The following is a 22,736-nucleotide window of genomic DNA, read 5'->3' as shown; positions in this document are numbered from 1 at the left end:
ATTGGTGGGGATCCATTGCCTGGGACCCTTTAGCAATCAGCTGTATGCCAGGCCAGTGTGCAGGAAGCAGACAGCTCCAATCTTACTGTGGTGGCCAGTCTTTGTATTGCAAGCAAAATTCCCATTCATTTGAATGCCTATCGTGCCATGCTATTACCACACACACACTTATGGGCACACTTCTCTTGAGATAGGAGATACTTTCAACTGAAAACTGCATTGATTAGAATTTCACACATAGTTTAGCATTCATGTAATTTAGCATCAACGTAGTGATATGGAAACCATATGATGAAATATCTAATTGTTGTAAATCTGGTGGACTAAAACAATAATCCACTCTCGACAAATGGGAATAGAGCCGCCTGTTAGCAGATCCTACCTGACCAGTATTTCTCAACATCTCCACGGCTTGCTTATGAGTGGCGCCCTCCAGACTGGTTCCATTGACAGACAGCACACGGTCACCTTGGTTAGATATAAACACTTGTTAACTATGTAATTGTCAGATTACTACATTTGTCCACATTAAAACCTGGTATGTAGTTAATGAATTGTTACGAGATTAAGAAAGTTGGAAAGTTCACTTGTTTGCAGATTTGTAGAAAAATTGATTCTAACTTTTACAATAATTTAATAATGCAGAGGCAAAAGCAATGGATTACCCATATCAAGTGTACCAGCATCCTATAAATGGAGCTTCCATAGAATGGAAATGTTCTGAAACCGTTCTTGCATATATATGTTTAGTAATGATAATGTGTCAGTCCACTCAGAAACTATTATCTATGGCAATATAAATGCCTTCAAACAGGGGTGTCAAGCTGATTTTACCAAGGGCTACATCAACATTATGGTTGACTTCAAAGAGCCATTAGTGCTTGTAAAGCTGTCTTCACATCTGTTCTGGACCCTACCGTAGGAAGTTCCATTGTAAATCCGGCACAAAATAATGGAAGAAAAAGTAGCATGCAGCTGAGCAGAAACCGAACTGACCCCATTGGGCATTTTGGGATTATTTGTATATATTTCTGAACTCCACCTGCTGGAAAACTACCTTAGTTAAACACGGATGTGGAAATACTGCAATCTACTAGCAGAACGGCCCAGAGCAATGTTCTGCTCCAGAAAAACTGGGGCACAAGTCCCCCAACACAGAAACTTGACTCTAAACTGCCAGGTAGTCCAAGAAACCTAAAAAGGGAAAACTATATGGGGGTTAGCAGAACCAGGTGAAAGTTTCCAAAAAACTCCTTAGGGCAGAGCCCTGACTCACTGGGTTAAGCAACAGTATAACATGTCATCCTCTCTGTATAGAGCAGCAGGCTCACAGGATATGGACATGCGGGCTGGAACAGGCTGTCCTCTGCAGGATGGTAGCGAGGACCAGTCAGGATGTACAAACTGCCTCACGGACTGAGTCCCAGCAAGCAGAAGTATACTGCAGGATAGGCTCAGCAGGAGATACACACTAAAGGGCCGGCAGTAACTGCCACAACGCTCAGTCCACATGCACCCAACGTGTGTAGGTCCAACGTGACAGTGTAGGTCCTAAATGGCAGCTGTGATCCTGGTACCCAGCCGCAGGCCACAAACAAGTCCACAGTGCACCAGAGAGTCTTCTTAGCACAGATCAGAACTTTCCGACCTAGAAGAGGCTCTTCTCACGATGCCAGCAGAAGCGGATGAGAAGGTTGGATTGCAGCGCATTAACTTAAATAGGAACTATTCTTAAGCTTCCATTAAAGTTAGGCCCGACACGCTCTGGGGAAAGTGGAGAGATGGTCTTTCTGCGTCTGGACCACGCAGGCCACATAAAATGATGCGGACGGCTGGATTTGGCCGCAGACCTTGAGTTTGACACGTGCCCTAAAACATCTCTCTACACAGGAAGATCCATACTGCAGTCTTTACTCCATGGAGGGAAAGAAAATGTCTTCCGAGCAATAAAAAACCTGTAGTGTTCAGTTTTGGGTCCAGATATGTTGACGGAACATCTACAGCAAGTCTGTTAATGCACACACGGATAGTGTTATTTTCTGACTACATACGCTGCCCATTTCTATTTCCTCATCAAATCAAGGTCAGAAACGCACAGAGAGGCTTGCAGTTAATTAGCTACAAAATGGCCTAATTGGGTCAGTCCGGACAGAGACGTAATACCTACAGGAGGAGAATGATTTGTGCTCAGCTCCACATTAGCAGTTCCCAGAAACTGATCAATGCAATGAGTCCTAGTCCGTAAATCTAATGCCACCTAAATCAGTGTATAGAAGCTCATTGTGCAGTAGCAGAAAGTAGCCTGAACAGCGCCCTGAGCTGCCCCCTCCGAAATACGAGGGGAAAGTATAGACTGGTTCCCGGATACAGAAGTGGGAACGTTGACATTCTGATGAATAATAATAATATTTGTATAGCGCCAACATATTCCGCAGCGCTTACATAGACAGGGGATACAGAAAGACAAAAGTACAAACATTACAGAACCGCGGTTACATAGTAATCAATTGATGGAAACAATAGGGATGAGGGTCCTGCTCCAACGAGCTTACATACTACAAGTAATGGGGGGATACAGAAGGTAAAGGGGCTGGAGTTGTGCACGGTATGGGGGGGTGGAGAGTGAGGGATGCTATACACATAGACAATGGTCAGACATTTAGCCGTGTGACGGCAGAAACGGTATGACTGCAGGAGCGGTTTATGATGGCTAGCAGGGATTGCAGTCAGTAGGTCAGGGAGCATGTTATCAGGCGGAGTACAGAGGGGTTTGGTTAGGGAATTCGGTATGCCTCCCTGAAGAGGTGCGTTTTTAGAGCACGCCTGAAGTTCTGCGAGTCCTGGATTGCTCGGGTAGCCTTTGGTAGTGCGTTCCAGAGGACCGGTGCTGCTCTGGAGAAGTCTTGGAGGCGGGAATGAGAAGTTCGAATTAAAGGGGCACTCAGTCTGGTTTCATCAGCAGAGCGGAGAGCCAGGGCTGGTTAATGGATTGAGATGAGGGAGGCGATATAGGGGGGCGCTGCGCTGTGGAGGGCTTTGTGGATGAAGGTGGCGAGTTTAAATTGAATTCTGTATTTGACGGGCAGCCAGTGCAGTGACCGGCACAGGGCAGAGGCATCCGAGTAGCGGCTGGACAGGAAGATGAGCCTGGCTGCTGCATTCAGGATGGATTGGAGAGGGTAGAGTCTGGTGCAGGGGAGGCCGATCAGCAACGAGTTGCAATAATCGAGCCGGGAGTGGATGAGGGCAACAGTAAGCGTTTTTAGCAAGTCTGCGGTGAGAAAAGAGCGGATTCTTGCGATGTTCTTGAGGTGCAGCTGACATGTTCGGGCCAGAGATTGGATGTAGGGGGTAAAAGAGAGATCAGAATCAAATATGACCCCAAGGCAGCGGGCATGTTGTCTGGGAGTTATGTTGGCGCCACACACTGAGATGGAGATGTCAGGAGGAGGTCGGTTAGTGGAGGGTGGAAATACCAGCAGGTCAGTTTTAGAGAGGTTTAGTTTTAGGTAGAGAGAGGACATGGTGTTAGAGACAGCGGACAGAATATTACAAGATAGAATACATAACCTTGGAAATACCTTTTTGTATTCTGCCATCATTTTCCGCGGCTCCTCTTGGTATTACTGCCTTGACGTAGATGCCTCCATGTTTTACACTAGTATTCACTCCGCCCTAAAATAAAAAGCTTTACGTTATTAACGGACTAGCAGGACATAAAACATAAATGAAATAAGTGTTTAGATCCAAGTAGTTTTTTAAAATCTCAATGTAAATGATCTCACAAAATGTATTTAGTGCAACATGATGTATAAAATAATGAGCAATAAAAAATAACGCTAATACAGCAACAGAGCTGTCAGACCTAATTCTGAGCACTGGCCACTAGGGGCTTGTTTACACAAGCGTATATGGGCCGCCGTTTTCACGGCCGTCCAGCATACACTTCCATCTAAGCAGTACCCCCTTGCCTTCCCCTCACCGGCTCTCTGTCTCTCTCCGCGGTTTGCAATGGAAATGGGCGTTACAGGGGTGGAGCTAAGCTTCCGCCCCTTGTCCATAGCCAGCAATGGGAATGGGCAGAACAGAGCAGAGCTTGGCTCCGCCCCACCCCTGGCAAATGCTGCACTGGAGGAAAGGAGGGAGGGGGGGGGAGGGAAGGGGGGCACTGCTTACATGGAAGCATATAATCGGCCAGGCGTGAAAACCCGACCGAAATACGCTTGTGTAACTAAGCCCTTAGACTCATTAAAAAACGACCATGCCATAAGCTAAGAGATAAGCTAAGAGATGGGTGTATTTAAAGGGGTTTTCTAGGCAACGCCCTCTGTGATACACTGGGGTCAGAGTAGAAGCACTGCTCCAACCTGTGTAGTGGCCGACGCAACTCTTTGAACTCAATGGGACCTGAGCTTGTAATTGCAGGCTGGGGTCTCATTAATTTTAATGAGAGCTACTCCTGCAATTCAAGGTGGCGGCCACTACACGGGGGTCGGAGCAGTGCTTTCACTCCTACCCCGGTGGGCGCTGCCTGTATAACCCCTTTGACATGCTAACTGCACAATCTAATACTTTATTTATACAGTATTATGTTTACAGATCCTATATAATGTGATGCATAACATTTTCTAAGCTAGTTTGTATTTATATATATTTCACATTTATATAGCGCATACTTGTTCTACGGTCATCTATGGTATTATTCACTTATTAGTGTTGTTTTTTTTGATTGTGGGAAGAAACCAGAAAACCAAAGAAAACCCATGCAAACACGGGGCGAACAGAACTAACTTCATGCACATGCTGTCCTTAGTGGGATTTGAACCCAGGACCCCTGCACGGTAGCAGTGCTAATAAAGAGCCACCATGCTCCTATATCTAAAGTCATGGATGATTAGGTAAATTGCCTATGAAAAGGTTCGCATTGTGGTCTGGAAACATCAAGCTCTCCCTCTAGGCACTGAACTGAGCCTATGGGAACAAACCTAAATAAGTATAGGGTTATCTATCTGCCAAGCAAGTACATGGGAAATCTAAACAGATGGACAAGAGCTTCCGTGAACTACAAGTATGAGAGGAATGTCTGATCCACAAAAGGACTTGAAACCTATTGACAGACAACAATGATCTGTGAATTACCCAACGAGAGAAAGAGTTATGGAATGGAAATCAACAGACGATATCAATCTAAAGACTACCAAACAAACACTCCGGCTTGTTGCCACGAAACGCACAAATTCAAACACAGTCCCACCCAAGCGGAAAATAAAGTGCGCTTTAGTGCAATAATATGCTGAATGGGAATAGGAAACTCAGAGCAAAGCATGTACGGATGACAGTCCTGGGTAATGGTGTCACAGTGACATTACTAGCACCATGAGATGCCATAAAAGATTAACGGGACCTGGGGCCAATGTAGTTATGTGGCACTTACGATAAATACACTTCCCACTCAAGTAAAGGGACGGTCACCTACTTTTAGCACTATAAGTTAAGATTATGGGCTGAAAGTAGGTGACCCCGCTGAGTCCGGGGTTATAAGTGTTTTACTTACCTCCCCCGTCATACCCCCAATGTGAGCACTGAAAGACACCGCTTAGGGCATTGAGTGGCACTGCTAAGTAGTAGTCTATAAAGTTAGAATGGGCGGACTACTTAGGAGCATCGGTCAATGCATTGAGTTTCAGCTTTCAGCGCTCACACCGGGGGGGACAACAAGGGAAGAAAAAGTATAGAACTTGCATCCCCGGACTCATCAGGTCACCTACTTTTAGTCCATAAGCTTAAGTTGCTTTCAGACAGAATGATTATTGTTTGCACAAGTGAATGGAGCCAATGACTTCACTGCTAGCTTGTTTGCTCTCGAGCAGCCAGTTTAGACAGGCAGATTAATCGTTGACTTGTTCAACAAGGATCGTGCAGTATCATTCAGTGTTTCAAAACTGAACAATCGGTGTTTAAGTTGAACGAGACGCGAACAAGCCAATGATGATTTTTATGCGTGCATAAAATGAACGAAGAGCGAGAAGCGAACCATTCTCATTTCTCGGTGGCTGTGTTTAGACCAAATGATTATCGTTCGCTCACTTGAACGATAATAGTCTCGTCTAAAAGTACCCTTTGCTTATAGGGCTAAAAGTAGATGACAGAGTCTATTTTTTTAGAGTCTACTACTCCGAGTCTATAAAGGTCTTGGATGAATTAGTGATCCTGCACTGAGCATGTGGTTGGACCCGATGACCCTGGAGGTCCCTTCCAACTCTACCATTCGATGATTCTACGAGTCTCTTTAAATATGGGGTCATACATTAGATAAACCTACCACATAAATCATAACCATTCCAAACTGTAGTATTCTAAGTTAATAGAGCCAAGACCCCTAATCCTGAAAGTCTACGCAGATTATACTTCTAAACATCTAAGAAAGGAGTTAATATTTCGCTATAGCTTAAAAAAAGGAATCGATACTTCAAGACATTATCGAGTGAGATGTGCTAAAATGAGGTTCACTTGTTGGCAATTACGGCAGTTAAACTACTTGATAAGACATAAAGACGCTGCATGCAGGACAACAACAAAGAAGAAAAACCGCAAAAACCTTGTCAAACAGTACCGTGACACTTATCCCCAAGCTGTCATCTTTCTTGGCCAACACAACTGTGAAGACATCTCCTGGTTTGAGAGGTGTTGGTGGTGAAAGCCTGTTGATCATCGCTGATGAACTATTCAAAGAAGGTTCCTTTGTAAAATATAGAACAAAAAAAAAAAGAAATACACAACATTCTTGAGACGGATACATTTTCAGAGGAAAATTAAAAAAAAACACATTTAAAAGGAATTTTCAATAGAACTAATTCTTTCAATTTAGCACTAGTAGTGGTGGGCCCCATATCAGAGACCCTCACAAGCAGAAATCATGACCAGCGACTTGGCATGTGAAGTAAGAAGCTGTCTGTGCAACTAATATATGGGAGCGTTCCTGCTCTGACTAGTGGAAAGTGCGCCTAAATCAGGTGAGCTCTCCCTATTAACTCCATATACCACGAAAAGGTCATACAGATTAACCAAAGAGGGTAGCCTCTTGAGGAGCCGATAGTTAAACAAGTAGCACAATAAGAAAAGGGTACTTTTAGAAGAAAGAAGTAAAACATTCATTTGAGGACCCAAGAATAAGCCTTATAATAAAGGCCATACAAATTTAAGGGTCAACTTCTGCTAAACATAACCACTGCCTGCATCTACCAACACTCTTCAGAACTCCACCTGTACTTACCTTTTATAAAAGAGGTCTCGCTTCCCAGACAACAGCTTACTGGAAAACTAAACCCCAGTAAACTAAAGTAAAGTAGCTCTTCTCTGGTGGTACCAAGAACAAAAACACTATACAGGGTATGTAGTTGGTGCATAACAAGAATTGTGATTAGAGATGAGCGAACGTACTCGGTAAGGCCGATTTCGCAATCGAGCACCGCGATTTTTGATTTTTTACTTTACTACTCGGGTGAAAAGTACTCGTCTGCGCTGTGGGTGAGCGGGGGGGAGAGGGAGAGAGAGAGGGCTCCCCCCTGTTCCGCACTGCTACCCCCCGCTCCACCACACCACTCCCCGCCCCACAGCGCCCCTGAGTACTTTTCACCCGAGTAGTGAAGTACTCGAAAATCGCGGTGCTCGATTGCGAAATCGGCCTTACCGAGTACGTTCGCTCATCTCTAATTGTGATGTATTGCAGAATGTTATTTTCTTTAGTTTCACGATCAGCTCACTCAGGCTGGTTTCACATCTGCGTTGGTACTCCAGTCGGAGGTTCCGGTACAGATCCGGCGCAAAATACCGCATGCAGCGCTTTTTCTTCCATAAAAAAGCCAGGTAACTGAGCTGTCAGGGAACAGACCCCATTAAAGTCATAACATGGAGCCATTCAGCCAGGGGGATTTCCCTGTCCTGCTCCTCAAATGGAGAAGGATACTAGAACCCCTGACATAGATGTGAAACCACCCTTAGTCCATGTTGTAGCCCATTCACCCAGGACGCTATTTTTCTACTGTCTAATCTAATGTAAAGAGACCCGCGCGCCGGCCTACGAGGCCCGCGCGCCGGCCTACGAGGCCCGCGCGCCGGCCTACGAGGCCCGCGCGCCGGCCTACGACGCCAGAGCGCCGGCCTACGACGCCAGAGCGCCGGCCTACGACGCCAGAGCGCCGGCCTACGACGCCAGAGCGCCGGCCTACGACGCCAGAGCGCCGGCCTACGACGCCAGAGCGCCGGCCTACGACGCCAGAGCGCCGGCCTACGACGCCAGAGCGCCGGCCTACGACGCCAGAGCGCCGGCCAACGACGCCAGAGCGCCGGCCAACGACACCAGAGCGCCGGCCAACGACACCAGAGCGCCGGCCAACGACACCAGAGCGCCAGCCAACGACACCAGAGCGCCAGCCAACAAAAAGGAAACAAAGAGACAGAGAGAAAAAGAGACAAAGACAGGCACAATAGAAAAATAGTACGTGTCCAAACTACAAATACTGGTGCACCAGCGGTCCAGTTCCTGAACATAGAACTATAGCAACTGGTCCAAAAAAGTAAAAATAATATTGCAGCACTCCCCATCGTTCTTCATTCACCCATGCATGTAACAATGTATTACTTCAGAAAACCTCCACAGAGTAAGCAGAAGTGTCACACCGTTACGTGCATGGGTGAATAAAGAGCCCTCTTGGACTACATTTGGAAGTGCTGCTTTTTTGGGAACAGATAAATCAGATATTTAACATGGATGGATTAGATAGATAACCTTCTTTATCGTATGCTGCTCCTGGCTATTAGAATAGGTAGCTTCATCCATGTCAGAGTCACCTCTGTCCGAATAGTCCGTAGAATCAGTCAGACCTGGACTTTTTCCCTTTCCTTTAGGATTGTCTAACAGAGTTTTTTTCTTGTCATTACTTTTATCACTGACGGATGGAGAGTTTTTGACAGAGGTTGACTGAAGTGTTGTCTGGTCCTTTGATAGGTTCCTGAGGAGACCACCAATATGACTGTTAGACAGGCTTGCACTCTCAGTCCGTGAATCCTGGGAGCTCAAACTTCCCTCTCGTTTTCCTGCCGAAATCCCAGAGGAGCTTCCACCAGATAGAAGTCTTGCGTTGACAGGGAACTTTTTGTGTTCATCTGATGAAGATTCAGCTTCATTATCTTTACAAGGACTTTTAGGCCCGTTGTATTGCTGCTCTATAAAACAACAGGTACAATGTACTTTTAACATACATAGGACTACAGAGAGACAGACAACAGCTTCAGAGATGATGCTTAGGGAAAAAATTGATTTCTTTCTTTTAACATCTTAAGGACCAAGCACCATAAATTTACAGCATTTGGCCCTGGGCTCAACCAGTTTAGCAGAAGAAGGTTGGGTCCTCGGTTGCTAGTCACAGCCAAGTACATGGAGGAGAAGGCAGAAGCAGTTTCTAACTTCTCTCCTGCAAGAGAGGTGCTCAGTGAGTGCTACGTAGTGAATAGAGAAAGCAGTAGTGATACTTTCACCATCTGACTTAGTGATCACGTGTACACTGGGTGCCACCTGCCACGGCAAAGCTGCAGGGTCCTTGCAGACCCAGATCACCTCTGATATTGACTACTGTTACTACAGGGGGACAGCTCTGTTATTGACTACTGTTACAACAGGGGGATGGATTTCCCACTGGGGCTCCTATAATTTTGGTAGCTGAAGAAAATAAAATAGGAATATAAAACCACCACATGGTTAAAAATCCGTAAAAATTTTTTTTTAAAAAGTCTGGTCCCTTTAGGCCAAAACACCCTAAAGAAAGGATCTAAATCGGTAAACCATTGGTCAAGTAATTACTGACTGAAATACTATTAATGTGGTCTATTTTCTTCGAAAGAGTTGAGTATATGCTTCATATTAATAAATTACTTTAATATTTAGAATACAAAAGCATAACCTAAATTCTATAGAAAAAAACACACCGCATTTCACCATATACAATTATCCGACAGAGTATGACATTCGTGCCACATAAATGATTACATTTCATTACCAAAAGTAGCATTTTACTGTCCAGAACTGCGGTACCGACTGATAATTGTTACCACATGTGCAATTTCCACTAAGTCATGAAGTTTGGACATCTTACTGAATCTCATAAAAGTAGAGAAGTCGCGTACTGAAATAATGGTTATTGCGCTACACTACTGAAGTCCTAAGCCAAGCAGTACTAAAGCAGTGGTGCAAGCCAACACCGCGTAACAACCAGGATCTCCTACTGTAGAGGACCACTTCGTTGCTTAAAAAGAACTTTTCCCCATATCAAGATTGGCCGTTTATACAAACCTGGAGAAAATGGCTTAAATGACTTAATGATGGAATGACAAGAAGACAATGTTACCTCTGGGAAGTTTTTCTTTGGGTTGAGACACAAGAAGTGTGACATCCTCAGAAGAATTTTGGAGGATATCTAGTGCTGTCTGCTTGCTCACCCCCTCCAGACTCACGCTGTTCACTGATATAAGGCGATCGCCTACACAAAACAGGAGACGAATTGTGAAAACTTTTCCAAAATGAGCTAAAAGGATGGAACATTTTCAGTCAACCGTTTCACAATAACACACATGTGAATAACTAAAAGTCTTACTTGGTTGCTAAATTTACACTTTGTGGAATATGAACAAACCCTGGGATTTAAAACTCATCTACTAAGGAAATTAAGTCAGTAGAAAAAAAAAACGTAACTAAATCCAGGAAGAACGGATTATTGGACGGCTAGACAGAAGATAAAGGAGTTGTGGGGACCTTCAAAAAATTGGCAGATGAAAGGGAATGTGATAAAGTAAGGTTATGACTAGTGATGAGCGAGCATTGCCCTTAGCGAGTACCTGCCCGCTCGGGAGCAAAGATTCGGCTGCCAGCGGCGGGCAGGGAGCTGCTGGGGAGAGCGGGGAGGATCGGAGGGGAGATCTCTCTCTCCCTCTCCCCCCCCCCCCCCCCCCGCTCCCCCCTGCTCACTGCCGCAACTCACCTGTCACCCGCACCGGCAGCCGAACCTTTTCTCCCGAGCGGGGAGATACTTGCTAAGGACAATGCTCGATTGAGCAATTGTCCTTAGCGAGTACGATCGCTCATCTCTACTTCTAACCCACTTGGAAGACGGACGTCCCTCCAGCGCTGCCAATACGGTGCTTCTGCTGGCCTTGGTTGGTGTCCTGCACCCACACACAATCGCTGCAGGGATCATGTGTGAGTAGTCTAAATGCCATACTGTCAGGTTGGGTGAGCAAGAGCAGCAGCAGTAGAGTAGTTATGTTATTTTATCAGGTCCCCCTGCTTTCTGCCAGGTTTTTAAAGGACCTTTAATAACAGATTCTGCTGAACTACATTGAATTGAAAGGTGAGGAAAATTAAAAGTGGTCGTTCTGTTGCAAACTATTCATAGTAGGTCAGTGGGGGTCTGTCGGCCAGGACACCCACTAAATCAGCTGTTCTCTGTGCCCTTGTGCTAATACACAGAGCTGATTTCTGCAGGAAGCAGCCAGCTCTGTTCCCACTGCAGTGGCCAGGCTTGGTATTGCAGGCCTTTCCCTTCAATGGGAACTTTGCTTGTAATACCAAGCCTGGCCACTGCAGTGGAAATGGAGCCATCTGCTTCCTGCAGAAATTGCTTAAGCACAATGGCCCAGAGGACAGCCGATTGGCGGGTGATTTGGGCAATGAGCCTCTATTGATCTACTATGGATAACATATGCTGAGAATAGTCCATCAATAGTTTACGACTGGACAACCTCTTCAACTTTTGCTTTCAAAGATCCATATTAATGCATCATTATTCTTGCCTGGTTTCAAGCGTCCATCCAGGTCAGCTGGTCCCCCAGGTGTTATTGAGCTTATGAATATCCCAAGGTCTAGTTTTCCTGTTGTCTCTCCACCCATAATCTGGAAGCCTATAGAAATTGAATATGATCGTGATGAATGGCCAAGAGAGAAACGTTTTCCAGTGTCATCACAGTTACGGTAAAAGCCAACTATAAAGAGCTGCTGATCTCAAACACCAATGATCTCCATGGACTGGTGAATATGAGCAGAAAGCCAAAACCTATCCATCTGTATCAGGCCATCGATCCATAGAAACCATCGGCATTAACCTTGAGACTAATATAGGTCAATTCTGCTCCCATACACTGTAAAAGGTGCCAGAGCTCAGCGGTGTTGGGCGACCAAATGCCAACGCACATAAAGCCTGGATTCACACTTATGCTTTTCATGTAATATCTGAGAGCGCCATCCGGAGGAATCAAGACTGGCTCACCTTTGATGGCATGGAGCAAAGCCCAGACGAGCAAGGGTCCCTAGGTTGTGCAACTTCAAATAGCTCAAGGAGCACACAGTAAAGAGGGTCTGTCTCATCCTCTGAGAAATGGATAGCGCTGCATAGTTTTACAGCCCTATCACTGCTAATTCCAGCACTGGTTTTGTTTTAGCTCTCCCACCCCATGTTCATTAGCAACGACTCCCATGACTTGTGGAGCCTAATACTAGTGCCTTATCAAGTGGGTTGCCTTCACAGCCCAGTGCAAATCAAATGTCATGTGTCACTGAAAATGGGTGGTGGAGACCGCCCACTTGACAATGGACCAACATTGGGCATTGAAAGAAACAGGAGCCACTGTGGGCAAATTGGAGTCCTAAAACACAAATAAAAACATGAGACTCTAAAAGGTAAGCAGCCCACTCCACTCCTCAGAGGATGTGACAAGTCCTCTAAGTTTTGGTTAATTTTTTAGGCAAACCAGGAGAGGATGCAAGAGAGAAAATTTCCTTTATTCTGTTGTATCCATTCCTGGTTTTGATGAAAAGAAGAAAAAACAAAACAAAAAAAACCCATAAAAAAATGTGTGATTGCAGCTTAACAAAAGCTTAAAGGGGTTGTCCCGCGCCGAAACGTTTTTTGTTTTTTTTCAATAGTCCCCCCGTTCGGCGCGAGACAAACCCGATGCAGGGGTTTAAAAAAAAAAAACAGATAGTACTTACCCGAATCCCCGTGCTCCGGTGACTTCTTACTTACCTGGTGAAGATGGCCGCCGGGATCCTCACCCTCGGTGGACCGCAGGTCTTCTGTGCGGTCCATTGCCGATTCCAGCCTCCTGATTGGCTGGAATCGGCACACGTGACAGGGCGGAGCTACGAGGAGCAGGTCTCCGGCACGAGCGGCCCCATTCAACACGGAGAAGACCGGACTGCGCAAGCGCGTCTAATCGGGCGATTAGACGCTGAAAATTAGACGGCACCATGGAGACGGGGACGCCAGCAACGGAACAGGTAAGTGAATAACTTCTGTATGGCTCATAATTAATGCACGATGTACATTACAAAGTGCATTAATATGGCCATACAGAAGTGTATACCCCAACTCTGTTTCGCGGGATAACCCCTTTAAGTTTGGCTACGTTCGAATCCACTCAATTCAGTTTCAAAGGAAGGCTGGGCTCACACGGCCACAAGCGTAAAATATTGCGCGGGTCACGTAGCGGTTTACAGCTGTTGACCCGGCGTACTGTAGCGTATGGCAGCAAAACTGTATTGCAAGGCGCATCTCATGAACAGTCCACCTGGTTTTCTTGTTTTGCTTCCATTGCGTATGGGTGCTTGTGTATATACGCGCCCATACAGAACAATGAGCTCTATTACGCATATATAGGCAGCCAATTAGAACATGCTGCATCCTTTTTTGGAATCGCAAATTCAGCAATTCAGACATGCTAGTGTGAGCAGAATTGTGTAAGGTAATGTTATCGATTGCCTGCAAGTTACTGTGTATCACACGGGCGTGCAGCGACTGCATAATACGCATTAATCATACGCCCGTGTAAGCCCGGTCTAAGAGTCCATTTAGACCTGCCGAATGGTTTGAACTATATCAGAGTTGGCTCATATATGGCTCTTGCAGCCCGTTTATACTGGCAGATACAGCGTTGGGCAGTTCAAACGAGGAATTGTTCTCATCCGCTGTATAAGTGAATGAAAACGACTGAACGATCGGTACTTAAATGGAACGATCCAATGATGACCAAAAGACGAGCGATTCATTATTCAATCGTTGTCTGCGTTTACACTGTACGGTTATCGTTAACTTTCACTCACTTGAAGGATAATTGTTTGAAGTGAAAGGACCTTAAGCTGTATAAACTTACCAAGGTCATATTTGGGATCCTTCTTCAACTTCACCAAAGTAATCTCTCTTTCAGGGTTACTTCCAGACACTTTGTTCTTTAGGACTTCTAATGAAAATACACAAAATGTTTATAGAGATTCATAAGAAACAAAACTCTTGATTCTTAATTCCATCCTTTTCATTCCATATTGCCATAAAATTTTTATTTTCACAATCATTAAACACAATGGGGGTAATTTGAAGAAGGAGCATGCACCAGATTTCTGCCATGACGTAACAATTTTTGTTGTGTAAGCACAAAAATATGTGGCTTCCCTGCCTCATTCTGCTGCCCACAAAATTTCTGAAAATGGGCGGGGCTCTCTAAGAGGGCAGGGCTGCTACAGTCTAACAGAGTTACTATAATTTACACAGAAAAAATGCCATAAAAATGCAAATCTATGCCACCAGTTGGTGTAGATTTGACTTTTTGGTGTGTGGGATGGCTAGTAATGTGACAAGTTTATTAAGAGGCGTGCACCTTTTAATACATTTGTCTCCTCTTGATCTGGCGAGCCCATCACCAAGACCAATGCATAACATGCCAGACTTAGTAGATGTGCCCTATTGAGTCTAATGACAAACAAACATGCAGTGTTGCCCATAGCAACTAGATGGTAACTTTAAGTTAACCTGATTAGTAGTTAAGGGCATGAAACTCTGTAAATGGCTCTAGTTTTTGCCTGAGGTCGATATCCTAATATCCAGTCCCCCCTATACCCTACACTCCTGTGTATAATGTACGTGAGAATATCACCACTAAGTTCTGGAAGAAACTGACTACACAAGAGAGTGAAACCACAAGTGATATACTTGGCGTACACCGCGGCATAAATACTTGTGCCAATGACAAGCATGAGATTGTCACAGAACACTTCACAACAACTCCTTTATAAAAGAAGTCCTTCATCACTGAAAACCCCCCAAGCGGTTTACTTTTATTTTAGGCACACCAGAGTACATCCTCGTTGGACTAATTATTGAAACAGAGAACAATTAAAGATACAAGGCTCGCCATCTTTGTCAAAACACTAAGGCTCTTTTTGGACGAGCCGATTCTCGTTTGAATGAGCAGATGACTTTCCCGATTACTCGTTCGCTCTTGTGCAGAGAGATACATCGTTGGCTCCTTCAAATGAGAATCGTTCTCGCTTTCACATCCGCTATATAAGTGATAGAGGGACTGAACGAGCGCTGGGTAAACCGAACGATAAGGGAACGAGCCAACGGTGGTTTTTATGCCTGCATAGAACAAAAGGAGGAGCGAATGATGTATTGTCCGATTGTTGGCTGCGTTTAGACCAAACGATTTTCGTCCACTTTCGCTCGTTTGACCGATAATTATTGTTCCGTCTAGAAGCGCCTTAAGAAATGGGCATGAATGTGAGGACCCCTGCTTGGTTATGTATGCAACAGGGGACTTTTAATAGAAATTCCAATAGTCACTTCTTGACTAAACATCAGTTCTACAGACCAGTAATGGAATTTAGTTATCTGGGGCCATTATATGAAAAGGATCCATAGAGGATAAAGATGACACTTGTTGAGTTGGTAAGCTTCTCTAGGTACAAGACCACGAGTTGAACAACTAATGGTTACGGACAGGGGCGTAGCTAAAGGGTCATCGGCCCCGGTGCAAAAGTTTATCTTGGGGTCCACCAACTTCTCTTAACGCAGAGGTGTAACCTGAAGCTCCTGGGCCCCAATACAAAACCTGTAACAGGGCCCCCAACTGTAATGCTTTATTCATGGTACTGGGCTCCCTATATCGGGAAGAGAGGCCTTATGGGTCCCCTAAGGCTCCTGGGCCCGGGTGCAACTGCATCCTCTATAATTATGCCAGAGGTTACGGAAGCTGATGGCCCGTTTATATTCGAAATTATTATTAAGTTCTTTGGACCTAAAGGACGACTTGATTGGTAACAGACAATGTTGCTAACACGGATGCTAACAAAATATAAAAGCTGGAGCAAACAAAGTGTACCTCCGATTCTAGACAACTTTCCCTAAACCAACAGCACAAGAGACTTTGCAATATGTTATTAGAGAGAATCTTGTCCTCCCCCCCTAGCCCCTGCATTGTTCACGCACAATTCACTGATTAAAAACCATGTCCCCCAGAGAGCGAGGACATGGATTTTCAACTTTAGTGAGATATCATGTTACAACTGCTGCGCACAGAAGTCTATGGAGAAGAACAGGAGAAGGGATAAGCTGTTGTGTATATACATGAAAATATTATTTCTGGCTGTTATAAAAGACTTCAATATGGCAATTTTTCCCTCTGCACGATGCATCTCTAATTTCCAGTCATCCCTGAACTGAAGGGTGGGTACCAGTTCCTATTGTGTCTCCCATACATTGCATATGAAGAAAACCGGAGTTTCTGCCCCATAACTCTCTGTAGAAGACACAGACAACAGCATTGGAGTGGCAATGCACAGTTGTACTGAGCAGTATAGATGTGATTTCCGTAGCTGTGGAACAGTAAACACCTAATATAAGCTGCAGCACATCTGTGTGAAGCTCTCTGCCTTTATTTCTATCTGCAGAACCTTCATCCTCTCCGCTCATTTCTCCAAAGACTTCTATATGCAGCATGAGACAACACTCACCTCCACTTCTTATCTGTCTCTTTTCACTTGGCAGTGTAAAGCAAATTCAAAAACAGGAGATCCCTAGTGGCCGGCACTTTAGAGTGGTTTTTCAGCACAGAAACATAATTTTCGAGAACTAAAATATTTTGCACTTTCGCTAGTTAGCACAAGTTGTCTGAAAGTGTAGTGACCGCAAGTAAGCATCCGCTAGAATTATAATGGCACTGGCTCAGATGCCTAAACTGTAAACCTCATCTTAGTACCATGCAAGGGCCAGCTGTCCTGCTGGCAGAGTGTGTGAGAAAACACGGCCTCCCTCTCCCAGCCCATCTCAGCTTTCCTTTAACTCTCCATACTCTGCACTTTATTGCCTTTTGCATTACTTTAGCCTAATTTTTATTTTACTTTCCTTTCCTCCAAGATTTCGGAGCTTTCCACTTTCTGGGAGCCATGGATTTCACAGTTTAGCCATTTACTCTCATTGGCGCACCTACCAGGATTTATTAGTAGAATAGCCCCCTTCTCCTAGCAGGTCCTAGCAGAAACGCTGCCTCGCCTCATAACAGTTTCCAGGATTTTTCCTGGATTTTCTATGGCCTTTTGACGGTTTAACCCCTTCGTGCTGAAGCCTGTTTGCGCTAATGACTTACTAATTCCACAATTTTTTTCATTGTAGCATTCCTGAACCCATTACTTTTACATTTTTCAGTTGACATAGCCATATGAGGGCTTGTATTTTTGCGGGACATGTTGTATTTTTTAAAGGCATCATTTCTGGGTACATAACACGCTATATATATATATATATATATAATAAATAGATTACAACTTTTAGTAATTATTTTTAAGGGGATTGGGGGGGGGGGGGGAGAAATTCTGCTATTTGGTTTTTGAAATTCATTTTTAGGTTGTCCAGTGTGCAAAATAATGTGATAACATTATGGTCTGGGGCAGCATGATTCCGAAGACACCAAGTTTGTACAGTTTTTTTTCCTTCATGTTTTGCTACTTTTGTATACAACTAACACTTAAAAAAAAAAAAAATAATAATAATAATGATTTGCTGTTGTATCGTCACATTCCAAGAGCCATAGCATTTTAATTTGTACATCAACAGAGCTCTTTTTAAAAAAACACTTTTGTCATTTTTTATTTTTGTCCCACTGGGGGACTTGAATATCATTGGTATAGTAGTGTATTAGAAACCCTATAAAGCTCACCCAGAGGCTGAGCCTCATTAAGCTACAGTGGGTAGCAGACGCAGAGGCTACATTCAAGAAATCCATAGCAACACATTGCTGGAGTCCGATGGGGTGACAGAGGGAGCCCCCCTCCCCTATCTATATCGGCCTTTTACATGCCACGGTTGCACTGGGATCACCAGGGATCCAAGGTTTCTTCAGTCCCCGATGTTAGAGCAGTGCCCAGTTGTCAAACAGCTGAGCACCTGCTCTCCCTAGTATGGGACGCCTACGCCAGGCGCCAATGCTCCAAAATATTTTCTAAGCCAGCGAGAAATCCAACGGTCCGTTTACATGAAACGAGTTACTGAACGATGTCCGAGTTCGCTCTGTTTATACAGCAGATACATTGTTGGTTTGTTCAAACGAGAATTCATTCAGTCATTCACATTCAATCAGGAGGCTGGAATCGGCAATGGACCGCACAGAAGACCTGCGGTCCACCGAGGGTGAAGATCCCGGCGGCCATCTTCACCAGGTAAGTAAGAAGTCACCGGAGCGCGGGGATTCGGGTAAGTACTATCTGTTGCTTTTTTTCAACACATGCATCGGGTTTGTCTCGCGCCGAACGGGGGGGGGGGGGGGGCTATTAAAAAAAAAAAAAAAAAACCCGTTTCGGCGCGGGACAACCCCTTTAAACGAGCGTGCTCGCTCATCTCTACTTCCAATACTTGCTGGCTTGTTATGCTTCATATACCGTCACATCGATCCAGACACACATCCCTTTGTGGACATACAAAACACTAAAACACAAGCCACCAGAAATGAAATGCTCTTGCTATTACATAGTGAAATACGTTTATTTTAATTTATGATAAATATATAAATGATATATAAAATTACACACATAAAAACAGCAATGTGTAATTTATATCTTATTTACATGCACTGTATATTTATTTTCCATCTCTTTCAGTTACCTGCAGTGTAGTTACATATACATGAAAGCTACTTCATGTTCAGCCCCATACAGTTACCATATGAGGAGTATGCATATTGCTGCCATAGACAGGAAGTGCTGATCTCGGCAGTTTCAGGGTTTAACAGTTCTGGAGTTTGTTTTGAAAGGGAGAAAAAAAAAAATCCTGCGCTGCTTATCATTACCATACATTACTTAGAGGGGTAATCTAAAGGACATGTGCAGAATATGTTGGCTTGATACAAATGAAAAACATCACAGTCCATTTCTATTCACCACCAGCCAGGTGTTGGATGAGGGTTGCCAACTGTCCAAAAAGCACAGATTGTCCATGGAATAGAGGAATTTTGGCTGGCGTCCGTATGATGGGGAAAAAAAAAGGTCTGAGTTTTTTGAGGTCTGTGGACATATATTTGTTAAAAACTTTATCATTCGCATTTGGCTTTCCAATAGATCAATAAAATATTGGCTGTCCATCATTTTTGGCCAAGTTGTCCACAAGAAGAAAAAAAAGAAAGAGGAATTTGGCAAATCATGTGTTGAACGGTCAACACCACCACTCAAAAAGATCACCGACAGCTGTACTATATAGACAGGAACATCGCATCTGCTGCATTGTCCCCCAACAGTAGTAGTCAACTTACTAGGTTATAGGAGCCCCAGGGGCGCAACTATAGAGGGTGCAGGGGATGTGGTTGCACCCGGGCCCAGGAGCCTTAGGGGGCCCATAAGGCCTCTCTTCTCCATATAGGGAGCCTAGTACTATGAATGAAGCATTATAGTTGGGGATCTGTTACAGGTTTTGCATCGGGGTCCGGGAGCTTCAAGTTATGTCTCTATGCAGCATGGTTTAGGTATGGGTACGGGTACAGGTACAGATAGAGGGGGGGCCCCAGCTTACATTTTGCATCAGGGCCTCTGAGCCTTTAGTTACGCCCCTGAGGAGCCCCACATGCAGCCCTCGACTATAGCCAAAGCCTACAGTCCTGCGATACATTCAATATCCCCCTATTTTCAGCACGTAGTTATCTGTACATTATACTCTGTGAGAGATACGGATAGAACCTTGTTTGTGCATTGGCATTAAGCGGCTTCCCTATGGAGAGGACGTGAGATGCCCCCTCTCTGCTGTAAACAAGGGGCAAGAAACCCTAATTTTCTGTAGGACATACAGTATGTATGCACATTCCTTGCAGAAAGCTGCTGTGTACTGCACGCACATGGAAATAAGAAGGTAGGCAACGCCAAGGAGCAGCCGACCACCACATGTGGGTGTTCAGTTGCCAACCACCACTCCGGGGACCACATATTAATTCATATTATGCTATAAGAGCCACCATAGATAATAAAAAGAAGGGATTAAAGAAAGGATAGAATTATGAAATATCCGAGGCGGGTTTGGGCCAGGACTGGTAAAAAGTAATCACTTTTTTTTTTTTTTAACTTAGAATATCAGATTCAAGAAATTACATTGTACATAGTGGTTTCAAAACAAGAAATGATGCGTAATGAACAATAACAGACTGAGGGGAAATGTTTTTTGTCATTTTTAATATTTTTTATTCTCTTCCTTTTTTTTGCAATTTCATCTGCTTCTGGCCATTAACCGATGCTCCTTCATTTCCCTTTTGATCGTTTATCTATGCTCCCTAATAAATGCAGGAATGTTTTGTGGCTCTTGCAAAAGATGTTACCAAGTCGGTGTCAAGTCTTAGCTTGTTCTTCCGCCTATTGTTCTTGTCTGCTCCAGAAGTCATCAGCAGTCTGATTAATGTGCAATAGGTTTCTCTGACTACATTACCTCGTGGGTGCAGCCAAGTGCCAGGTGTGTTCGGATGGGTCAGATCAGATAGCAAAAGTGGAGAGGATTATAATATCCCTAAAGGCGCTTTCCCACAACTTAAAGTTACTCCACAACCACTTTGTACTTCCTGGCTGCTGCAGAGTCAGACGTGGGCAAATATCTGGGCAATTAAAGGATTTTCCCATTACTCAATATTTCTCTACAACCACTTTTACATCCTGGCTGCTACTGACCAAGACATGTGACTGCTGCAGCCAATCGCTGCCTAGAGAAGGTCACTGCTGAGCAGTGATTGGCTGCAGCAGTCACATGTCTTGGTCAGCAGCAGCCAGGATGTAAAAGTGGTTGTGGAGAAATTTTAAGTAATGGGAAAATCCTTTAATTGCCCAGATATTTGCCTACAGCTGACTCCTCCCTTAGCCCTTCTAGTAAAATATACTGTGACCCCTCCCTCAAGGAGAAACCAACCAAATGACTTCAGATCACTTACGATTTCCTTTATAAAGGTTTGGCGAAGAAGGGTTCCCGAGACTGTGCATACTGACACCTGCAACAGAGAATACATGATCCCATCAATATATAGAAAAGCATATTATATAAACTGAGGGCAATATATAATTCGAGCCTGTTGGGTCACACCACTGCATGAAGAAATGTAAACCAACTAAAGGATGTACTAATACGGCCATAAATGAGTTGTACCCAGAAAAAGGGTTCAACTCACATCAGACAGCACATGGACATCTGTTCATGTGCCGCTCAATATGGCCCGATTTCACACATTGTATGAGTCCAGTTTGTAAGGCTTGAAACATGTAAAGCGTTCCCCTTTTAACTTCATACAAGTGCTGGAGGAAATGTATTTGAGTTATAAGACACCTTCAATACTATAACTAAGGGTGCATTCAGACGACCACGTATCGGCTGGGTTTTCACGCCCAGCCGATATACGTTGTGTCTCTCTGCAGGGGGAGGGGGCTGGAAGAGCCGGGAGCAGTGCTCTGAGCTCCGGCCCCCTCTCTGCCTCGTCTCCACCCCCCTGCGCTATTTTCAATGAGGAGAGGCGGGATGGGGCGGAGCTAATTCCCAGAACTTAGACACCCCCACGTTCCGCCTCCTCTCATTGCAAATAGTGCAGAGGGGCGGAGAGGGGGTGGGAGCTCAGAGCACTGCTCCCGGCTCTTCCAGCCTCCTCTCCCTGCAGAGAGGGACGCCGTATATCAGCCGGCGTGAAAACCCAGACGATATACGATCTTCTGAATGCGCCCTCAAAGTAATATTTACTGATAAAACTGTATATATACAGTACTTTTATGATTATGAAGACCCACCCACGGCCTGAACAACATTCTACTACATTTATGATCCACTTCTCTTTTCAAAAAAATGTGATTGTTCTCAGTAAGAGAAACCAAGTAATCTTGTATACATGATACCTTTGCTGGCTAACAAAAATACATGATGTTACAGCGAGCTTTCGGGTCTTCTATCAAACCTTCATCAGGCTCAAAAAAAGAGTCGACAGAAGACCTGAAAGCTCGCTGTAACATCATGTATTTTTGTTAGCCACTAAAGGTATCATGTCTACAAGATTACGTGGTTTCTCTCACTGAGAACAATCAGACGTTACTCCTGTTTTCTGCACTTCAAGGACGAGGAAATCAAGCCCAGTTTTGATAAATAATACTCATGCTGTATGGAGTGGGCTGTGAGTCTTCAGTGGCACAACCAGAACAAAATATTTTGAGCGTTTGGCAAAGCAAAAACAAAATGAACGAACTCTACCAAAAACCTCTTTCAAATAGGACCATATACTGACCTACAACATAGGCATGACCACCATCATCCACAGAGGAGGAGTCCGATTCAGGTTTCTGCAAATCAAGGCTCCTATTAAATCCAGAGAATGATTGTGACCTTAAAAAATAAAGTGGGAAATGTGAATTTTATTAGTTT

At 44.4% G+C, this 22,736-nt stretch overlaps 1 protein-coding gene across 5 annotated transcripts in view; it reads right to left on the bottom strand.

Annotated features, from left to right (window-relative positions):
- Window positions 1–22,736, bottom strand: part of PTPN13 (protein tyrosine phosphatase non-receptor type 13) — a 210,946-nt gene that overhangs the window by 49,951 nt on the left and 138,259 nt on the right. For 4 of the 5 annotated variants that reach the window (XM_066574375.1, XM_066574378.1, XM_066574379.1 and 1 more), the window contains exons 19-27: window positions 22,600–22,697; window positions 21,271–21,327; window positions 14,200–14,286; window positions 11,845–11,952; window positions 10,404–10,535; window positions 8,789–9,225; window positions 6,599–6,739; window positions 3,582–3,675; window positions 383–468 (exon numbers count right to left, since the gene is read on the bottom strand). In XM_066574375.1, the coding sequence (XP_066430472.1) occupies window positions 383–468; window positions 3,582–3,675; window positions 6,599–6,739; window positions 8,789–9,225; window positions 10,404–10,535; window positions 11,845–11,952; window positions 14,200–14,286; window positions 21,271–21,327; window positions 22,600–22,697 (1,240 nt within the window). The remainder of the gene's footprint in view (window positions 1–382; window positions 469–3,581; window positions 3,676–6,598; window positions 6,740–8,788; window positions 9,226–10,403; window positions 10,536–11,844; window positions 11,953–14,199; window positions 14,287–21,270; window positions 21,328–22,599; window positions 22,698–22,736) is intronic. The other variant, XM_066574377.1, reaches the window with a different exon arrangement.

This window comes from Eleutherodactylus coqui, chromosome 7 (assembly GCF_035609145.1).
Source record: "Eleutherodactylus coqui strain aEleCoq1 chromosome 7, aEleCoq1.hap1, whole genome shotgun sequence".
Lineage (NCBI taxonomy): Eukaryota > Metazoa > Chordata > Amphibia > Anura > Eleutherodactylidae > Eleutherodactylus > Eleutherodactylus coqui.
Note: the sequence above shows the minus strand (reverse complement) of the source record. Positions and strands in the feature narration are given on the sequence as shown.